Raw genomic sequence first — 9108 nt, forward strand, 5'->3', positions numbered from 1 at the left:
GCATGCCCTCCTTGTAAGGACAACTCTTCTCTTTTTCCCCTCATCTTTCTCTTTTCAAATTTAACACATTGTTCTCCCAATGAATGTTAGATCCATTTAGCATGTTTTGAGTGCAATTCTCGATTATTAACATTTACATCTAACTTTTTACTTGAGTTAGATTTTTAGTTACTCTTGCTTTCATATTATAGTTTGAATTCATTTTCTACAATATTTATTCAATAATTTAATTGTACTATTTTAATGCAGGTACAATACTGTCACTGGCCACCAATTAATGTGACCAAAAAAATTAAAAGGCTTGAACTACCTGATAAAAAAGATTGGACCAGGCACAGGGTCAGAGTGTTTGCAAAAACAGGCATTTCATTTTACTTTAAAGGATCATTCGAACAAAATGTTAGTGCAACTCTGTTAAGGAAAGCTAAATGATACTCGCTGTATTTTTCCTTCAGGTGACTATGAAACTGCAGAAAAGTGTCCCAAAAGAGCAGCTGTGCGAACTACGACCCGTGTGATGAAGGTATGAACCTGAGCGGGAAATAAGTTGACAAGCAAACAATTAAAGTAATTCTAAAATCATTTTTTTTCATTTTTTTTAAAGATACTTCTTCAGTACCTCACCCCAAAAAAGAAGAGCCGGGTGAACTGTACAACAACTGGTAGGCCTTTCTTAGTTTTAATTCTTTTACTTTAACACTTGTGCACAATTTCATATTAAAAAGTGTTTGGGGGTTTTCAGAATACCAAAATTTCATTAGTTGATTGATACCAATACCAGTACATTTCATCGTTTTTCGTTTGTTCCTATTTTTTAGTAATTACCTTCTAATTTACAGTGGAACCTCAGCTGCCATTTCCCCCAGCATTTAAACCCAACAAACAAACCAGACCAACACCAGCAAGACCTGAAGATTACACCGTTCTTGATGCATCATTAAGACCAGCGCCTCCTAGAGACATCCAGAAGAATGGTAAATGCAAAACATAATTTGAAACTTAGTTTTTACCTTTATTTGAATGAATCCATGTTGATTCTCCCAGAATGATCAGCTCCTGAGTTACTCACTGAGAGAATCATCAGCAGAGAGAGAGAGATGAAGGCGATGAGGAGCTCCACAGCAGCGCTGTATGAACTCTGTGCTCGTGCCCCGGGTGATGGCACTCGTCAGCCAGTGGAGGACATGAGCCTTGATGTGTGTGGCACTATGGAGGAACTCCTCTCGAAGAAGAAGAAGAAGAAGAAGAAGAAGAAGAAGAAGAAGAAGAAGAAGAAGAAGAAATGAAAGAGGAGACATTTCAGAATAGAGTGGTATGTTAATAGTGAACTATCCGTGAAATGCCAAAAAAGGGTTTAGAATTAAGTTAAATAACAAAAGTTATTACCATTTTGAAAATGTATTCCATCTTGTAGACACACCATTTAAGTCTCGTTGGAGGTCCAAACCCTGGGAAGCACCGGCGGGTGATGCGGCAGTGGCCTCCGACAGTGTGTGGAAGGAGTTTAGTCTGAAGGGGAAGAAAGGGACGAGACCACTGCAAAACCTGAACATAAAGTAAGTCCTATATGTTAGTGACACAAAAAAACTGTATTACCAGTACTTTTTTAACCATTGCTGCATAAAGGGATGTAATATTACAGAGGCAGTGATGATGTCCAATCCTAGACTCCAGCAAGCAACAGTGGAGGACACACTTACGCTCCCGCAAGCTGTCAGAATGTAAGCTCCTAGTTATTATCATTATATTCTAATTACATAATTCTAAAAAAGTGAGATGACATGTTCAGTTCACTTAGTACTTTTCTTTTACTAAAAGTAGAAACAACGTGAAGTTGACCGTTTAGTCACAGGTTTGATTTAGGCTACTTAAAGTTACACAAATAAAGACCATCTGACTGTACATGTGAGTGGAGCATTTCAGTCTGTCGTTTGGGTCAGTTAGGCTTGGGTTAGCTTTCAATTTTAATTATTCCAATTCCGCTCAGTCGAACCTAATTAACGGTAAGTTAGGTAAAACAAAAGTTTGGATCTCTCGTGCTATAAGCTGACATTAACTAACTGCTGATTATTAAATGATATAAATGTTTTCTAGTTGATTGATTCTTGAGGCACACATGTGTGTGACACATTGATGCATACACACAATAGTACAGGTAACACTGAATAAATGCTGATTAAATGTATGCAGTGTTTTTTGTTGTTTTTACGTGGTATTTCTGTCGTTGTTCCGACTAAAACGGTCCTTTGATGTTACGTCCTCGCAACATACCAGTTATTGAGACGTACTCATCACGTTCTTGCGATGTACACTATAATGTCGCCACGAGAATACAGGAATCACAAAGTTACGTTGCTGGAACGTTATTTGGCGCGTCGCTACGACGAATATGTGCCGGTCCTGTTACGTCTTCACAACGTAACTGTGTTAGCTGGGTTACTGTAAAATTTGTCTACGTAATTGCCATCCAGCGGACAGACACTAACCTCCGTTCATGAGAAGCTTTTCTACGACCAGCATAAAAACACTAAAAAAGAGAGAATTGCGCTGTGGAGGAGGAGGATACAGTTCAGAACTACAAACGCGAGTCAGAAGTATTCAGAAACTACAAACATGGCGGATGTGCGCGACCGACGGAGAGCTTTAGATGAAGGTTTAAGTGACTAATCAACATTTAAGCTGATTAAAATATTTATGTAATGTTATCCGTGTTATATTTAATCTACAACTTAAACTTTTATGAAGATCCGTTTCGCCTGTAATGTAAATGCATCATTATACATTAATATGAGGAGTCTCTGCATGATACACTGCAGATCACGTGCTTCTGCATTTCTCTCCGATACAGCAGGAAATTAAAGTAAATGTATAGGATTTTATCTTTGACAAGATGATTGACAGGTTTAAGTGACAGGATGGAGTGCAACTGTTAAATACGCTGTTTTATGACGTGACGTGATGTACATACATTTAGGGCGTGTTATCAACCTTACGGACACGCCCCTCTCTTCATGGCCCCGCCCACAAATGCAAGAACTGGTTAACATTCAGAAATACAATACCTATCAATTTTACAGCATTTATGAATCCAAATCAGACAATGGATACAAAACACTTAAAACACTGAGTCGAGTTTACAAGTCAAACATGTTTATTTATGATAGTTTATGCTTTCTTTTGTTCAGCTTTCTGGAGCTTCTTCATCTCGTGCTTGATGATCTTGTTCCTCTGCGGAGAGAAGACAAACTGATGAGCTTGTGTTCACACACACACACACACACACACACACACACACACACACACACACACACACACACAGTCCAATACGTGTTCATTACTCGTTCACACACACGTTCATATACTCGTTCACACACACACACGTTCATTACTCGTTCACACACACACAGACGTTCACACACACGTTCATATACTCGTTCACACACACACACGTTCATATACTCGTTCACACACACACGTTCATATACTCGTTCACACACACACGTTCATATACTCGTTCACACACACACGTTCATATACTCGTTCACACACACACACGTTCATATACTCGTTCACACACACACACGTTCATATACTCGTTCACACACACACAGACGTTCATATACTCGTTCACACACACACACACTCAGTCCAAGACGTGTTCATTAATCGTTCACACACACACACACACACACACACACGTTCATATACTCGTTCACACACACACACAGACGTTCATATACTCGTTCACACACACACACTCAGTCCAACACGTGTTCATTAATCGTTCACACACACACACAGACGTTCATATACTCGTTCACACACACACACTCAGTCCAACACGTGTTCATTAATCGTTCACACACACGTACCATTTTCTTGGCCTTCATCACCTTGAAGCGATCAAAGTCAGACATTTTTGCCCTCTGTAAAAAGAAATGCATCATGATTATAAGCCAGATCATTCATTCACAACACAAACCTCCATCACAATAACAATGTTTGTGTGTGTGTGTGTGTATGAGAGTGTGTGTGTGTGTATGAGAGTGTTCAGTTAATCACCTTTTTCCTGGCCTCGATCTTCTTGGCCCAGCTGCTCTCCTCCCACTTCTTGTTGACCTCGGCCTTCTCCCAGGCTCTCCTCACGTACTTCTGCCGGGCGCTGAGGAACACACACACACACACACCAGATCACAAACCAGATCTCTCTCTCACACACACACACACACACCAGATCACAAACCAGATCTCTCTCACACACCAGATCACAAACCAGATTCTCACACACACACCAAATCACTAACTAGATCTCTCTCACACACACACACACACCAGATCACAAACCAGATCTCTCTCTCACACACACCAGATCACAAACCAGATCTCTCTCACACACCAGATCACAAACCAGATTCTCACACACACCAAATCACAATCCAGATCTCTCACACACACACTCCACATCTAGATCGCTCACACACACACTCCACATCTAGATCGCTCACACACACACTCCACATCTAGATCGCTCACACACACACTCCACATCTAGATCGCTCACACACACACTCCACATCTAGAGCTGTCACACAGACCCCACGCCATTGCATATTACAAAAACATCTGTATTTAACGGAATACACATTAAAAATAGTAATAGAAAAGTTAGTTTATGACATTGATGTAAATGTTACAAACAATTTAAAGAACACAAAATGAATAACAAGTTTGACATTTGAAAGTCAAATGTTCAGATATAAAAGCAGAGCTGATAATCAGACGCTTTCCACGAAAGAAACACACACACACACACACACTAACGCTGTGCCGACTCCGGATGGGTATCGGTGAGGGTTAGCGGTATTACTACTCTTACCGATTCTGCGTATCGATCCGGTACTTTAACGGTATTCTTATCGGTGCTTTTTGGTGTTTTTTTAACATTCGGGTAATTAACATTTGCTTTATATTTTGAAATGTAAAATATCTATAGCAAAAGAAAAAGCAATGCTTTAACAAAACCAATAAAGCTGTGAGTGATTCGCATTAACGGCTCAATCGTCACAGGTTTATTAGACGCTGCCCCTTTAAGACCGAGTGCAGATCTAATAAATGACCGATGCAACATCATTTCCTCCCAACTATTTACGTCCATTTAAGACATAAACTGTTTCAGTGAATCTCAGAGCTGGTCATTTTTATATTTTATGTATATTTGATAGTTTAGATGCGCACATGAAGCCCAAAGTTAAGTATACCCGTCTTGTCTCGTTGCAGTCCATTTCGGAGCGCGTCGCCTTGTGAACAGCGTCTCTTGCGCTGATTTTTGTGCTTTTAATCGTTCTTTTAATGATTAAATGCGTCCGCATTTTAGCAACAGTAGAGAATGCATTTTACAACAATCACGATCGTGCTGATTCTGACGGTGCGTTTGGGTTTTAGGAAGAAGTGACAGCGCATCGCTGGTTTCATCTCAGATATCATCTTTTTATAATCTTTGAAAAGCCGAAATCTAAAATAGAAGTAGAATAATATCCCAGATCTAAAGTGTAACCACGTTTGAATGTTTAGTTCTGTCCTCATTGTCAGTGATTAAGGGCTGTGGTGTTGTGCGCGCTGTGGCTCCGCGTGAGAGATCGCTCTCTCTCTTCTGGACTGCGAAGAGCAAAATTGCATCACAGACAAATGGTTTAATATTATTATATATAGAAATGGCTGGCGAGAACATGTTCAAGATTACGTCTTTATAGCCATAATAAATAGAAGGCCTACGTGTATTTTCTTAATTTCTCCAGTACCGACAGCAGAACTGATAACGTCCGAGCTTATCGATACAGCGGTCTTTCAAAACTCAGCCCGGGCCGTTTAATACCGGGTTTCGGTACCGTACCCAGCGCCGACAGCTCTCACTATCTAGTACACACTACTCCTGCTTTCAATCTTGCTTTGCAACGGTTATAAAAGCATGTTCAGGACCGCATATTAAATACCGTAACATTGTTATTATAGCCTAGTAAAAACCACATTATATTCCATTGGAGTTATTTTTAACCTTTAATAATAATACAGCTGACAGGCTCTCTGTATGTTTATGTTTATTAGGCGAGTTCTGTTAGGCTAACTTATATTTAAATGAATCAATATTAAATCAAGATTGGAATCACAAGATTTGAATTGAAATCGTGAAATTTGTGTCAAGCAATAATAAAGACAGTGGCAACGAGTCATTGTACCGTGTAAACATTGAGACAAGTTGTTATTAAACTTAAAATATGTTTAGTTACCAAATTTTGACAATCAACACACATCCTGCTTAAATATCCCTGTTTGTCTGGACAATGTTCAAGATATCTTATTTTCATGTTTATTTTAAACTATTGCACTGTTGAGACAATAAGTTTGCAGTAATGCAAAGATGTCATTTAATTAATTTCGCAAAAAACATTTTAATTTGTAAACTTTGCATTTATTTGTTGCTAGTTTGAGTTGAGAAATACACATTTCAGCATTATCACTAATAATCTGTGTGCATTTGCCTTGAGAAACAAGCAACTCATGAAACCATGTTTATTATATCGCAATATTGACCTCAATAATCACAATATGACATTTCCCCCAAATAGTGCAGCCCTAACAAGTTTATGTTTTTATAGAAATGTTGTCAACATTCATTTTCATAACAAACTTAAAATTAATTTAAATGTTAAATATAATAAAATATTCCTCATCTCCGTGACGACACGCCCCGCACAGAGTACTCGTTTCTGGCAGGATTGAAATATGGACGCACTACATTCGCCATGTCAGAATCACGCTTGCTCTACAGCAGGGGTGTCAAACTCCGTTCCTGGAGGGCCACAACCCAGCAGAGTTTAGCTTCAACCCTAATTAAACACACCTGATCCAGCTAATCAAGGTCTTCAGGATTACTAGAGACTTCCAGGCCGGAGTTTTTGGAGCCGGTTGGAGATTAACTCTGCAGGACAGTGGGCCGCCCTCCAGGAACTGAGTTTGACACCCCTGCTCTACAGTGATGATGCAGGGCATGATGGGACACACACACTCTCTCTCCTGACAGCACCACACACACACACACCTGTGAGGGACTTTGATGACGTAGTCTGTGAGCTGCAGGCACTTGAAGGGCATGGCCTGCCTCTTGACCCCAGTGCACGGGCCGTCCACCAGCGCCTGAACACAAGCACAACAATCACTATCGTGTGACTCAACCCTGACAGTGTTCATGAAGCTTTATAACATGACAAAACAGCACTGTAGTGTTTAAACTCACCCTGTTTTGGTCAATAACATCTACAATCGCCACCAGCTTCCCCTCATAAGGCCCGAAGGCCACGAATGCAACGCGGCCGATTTCGACAAAGCGCTTAAAAACCTGAAGAAAAAAAGTAAATAAGACTTTATGCATTTTCAATGTAAAACATCCCAGTGACAGAAATGCAGTTGTCATCAAAGGCTGGCAATGGCTTGTGTGTCCAGTAATGTTACCAATCTAACTTTAATTCTGTCATACCCACCCAAACCTGTACGAGTTTCTCCAGCTGAACACCAGAGATGATGTTTCAGACTGTCGGGAACCGAACCCATTCGCTTCCATACGACTTTTTTTCTACTATGGAAGTCAATGGGGTGGAGCAACTGTTTGATTACCGACACTCTTTAAAACATTTGAAATTAGCAGAATAACGAACTTCATACAGATTTAGAACAACATGAGTATGAGTACATTTTTACAATTGTAATTTTTGAGTGAACGGTCTCTTTAAGCGCGTGCTTCAGCCGGTAGCTCGCGAGCGCGCTCTATCTGCTCGTGCCCGTGTGAACGGGACCTAATAACACAACTTTCCCGCTATAAAACACCTTTATATCGAGTATTTCGGTAATTTATCATCATTTGATGGTCCTGTGAAACACGATTGTCTGCAGACTCCGGCCTAACTCTCTCTCTCCACCACGTTGTTTCGAGGCACATCTGACGCTCTTTCTCACCGATAGCGCTAAAAGCCTAATTTATACTTCAAAACTAATATAAAGAGGGGCGTTAAGGTATTAAAACGCGTCCTCAATGCGTTCTTCGTCTGAAATCCTGCAAACAACACCATATTTGTTTGATTTTAGACTCCGCGACAGTGAGTTCACTCACCATGATGGCAGACCGTGGTTGAAAAAGGACGAAGCACTTCCGCTCTCCAATGAAGAGGCTTCCGTTTCAGCACTGCGCATGCGCGGAGTCAATAAACGTGAAGGAATGGGAGCGGATTCAGCTATAATGTACAAGCCACACTTTCTTTTTCACGTTTTAACAATATCATACATGGTCAATTTATTTTTTAGAAAGAATAAACACCGGCGAGTTAAAGCGATACAAGTTCATATTGCTTTTCAGAGACCACGTGATGAAGTACTTATGAATGACGTGTTCAGAGACAGTATTCTAGTTATTTCCTGAGGAAGATTTTTGTCCAATAATTTGAATCTCTTTTTTCAGAATTAAGTAGTAGGAAATAACTAGTTATCCAGTTTTTTATATCAGCTATACATCCCGTTAGAACAAAGACAACAAATATTTTTATTTTGGAAAATCTCCCATACTTGTAAATAATGCAGTAGCTGAATCGCTTTATTACCATTAAATACATTTAATGTTAATTAATATTAACTAATGCATTGTTAAATAAATAGTACCTGTCAATATTTAATAGACATGAGCTAGTATGAATTAAAGAACAGTTATATTTTATTAACATTAACCAGGATTAATAACGAATGTGAAAATCCAGCTTTTAATGTTGTTTATATGTCTATGTGGTGTTTTTAATACGCTTTAAGACAAACCATGTGTAAATTCATAAGTCGACAGCATTGCTGAGTATTTTCTCCTTAAAACTGCAGTGAACCAAAGACAGTCTCAAAAACACGCTTTGAAATAGCTGGTGTTTCTGACGTCACAAACTACCTTGTAACCAATCAGATCAACGTGTGATCGTCAAGTGAGTGAGTGGAGGCGGAGCTCATTTGCATATTCATAGAACCCTGTATACTAAATGAGGCAAGGGAGTCAAGTTACATTCAAGCTTTAAGCCATGAAGA

At 39.6% G+C, this 9108-nt stretch overlaps 2 protein-coding genes across 2 annotated transcripts in view; one reads left to right on the plus strand and one right to left on the minus strand.

The window, feature by feature from the left end:
- The window catches only part of LOC143740618 (uncharacterized), a 132101-nt gene that overhangs the window by 52937 nt on the left and 70056 nt on the right, over positions 1–9108 (plus strand). The gene's annotated exons all lie outside the window — the stretch shown is intronic.
- On the minus strand, positions 3129–8224 carry rpl14 (ribosomal protein L14). The gene is made up of 6 exons (XM_077232579.1): positions 8162–8224; positions 7292–7393; positions 7097–7191; positions 4063–4162; positions 3873–3926; positions 3129–3228 (listed from the first exon to the last, which is right to left on the minus strand). Exons 1-6 carry the CDS (start codon positions 8162–8164, stop codon positions 3166–3168), a joined length of 417 nt encoding a protein of 138 aa, XP_077088694.1. The 5' UTR covers positions 8165–8224; the 3' UTR covers positions 3129–3165.

The sequence above is a fragment of the Siphateles boraxobius genome, unplaced genomic scaffold (genome assembly GCF_051911475.1).
Source record: "Siphateles boraxobius isolate OS27281-9 unplaced genomic scaffold, OSU_SipBor_1 177, whole genome shotgun sequence".
In the NCBI taxonomy this organism is placed as follows: domain Eukaryota; kingdom Metazoa; phylum Chordata; class Actinopteri; order Cypriniformes; family Leuciscidae; genus Siphateles; species Siphateles boraxobius.

What these genes read in the sequence shown, in the direction of transcription:
- rpl14 (XM_077232579.1), bottom strand. An exon ending in AGATCGAGGCCAGGAAAAAG is followed by an intron (nt 3,927 to 4,062) that starts GTGATTAACTGA and finishes TTCTTTTTACAG; the next exon opens with AGGGCAAAAATGTCTGACTT. An exon ending in TGATGAAGGCCAAGAAAATG is followed by an intron (nt 3,229 to 3,872) that starts GTACGTGTGTGT and finishes TTCTCTCCGCAG; the next exon opens with AGGAACAAGATCATCAAGCA.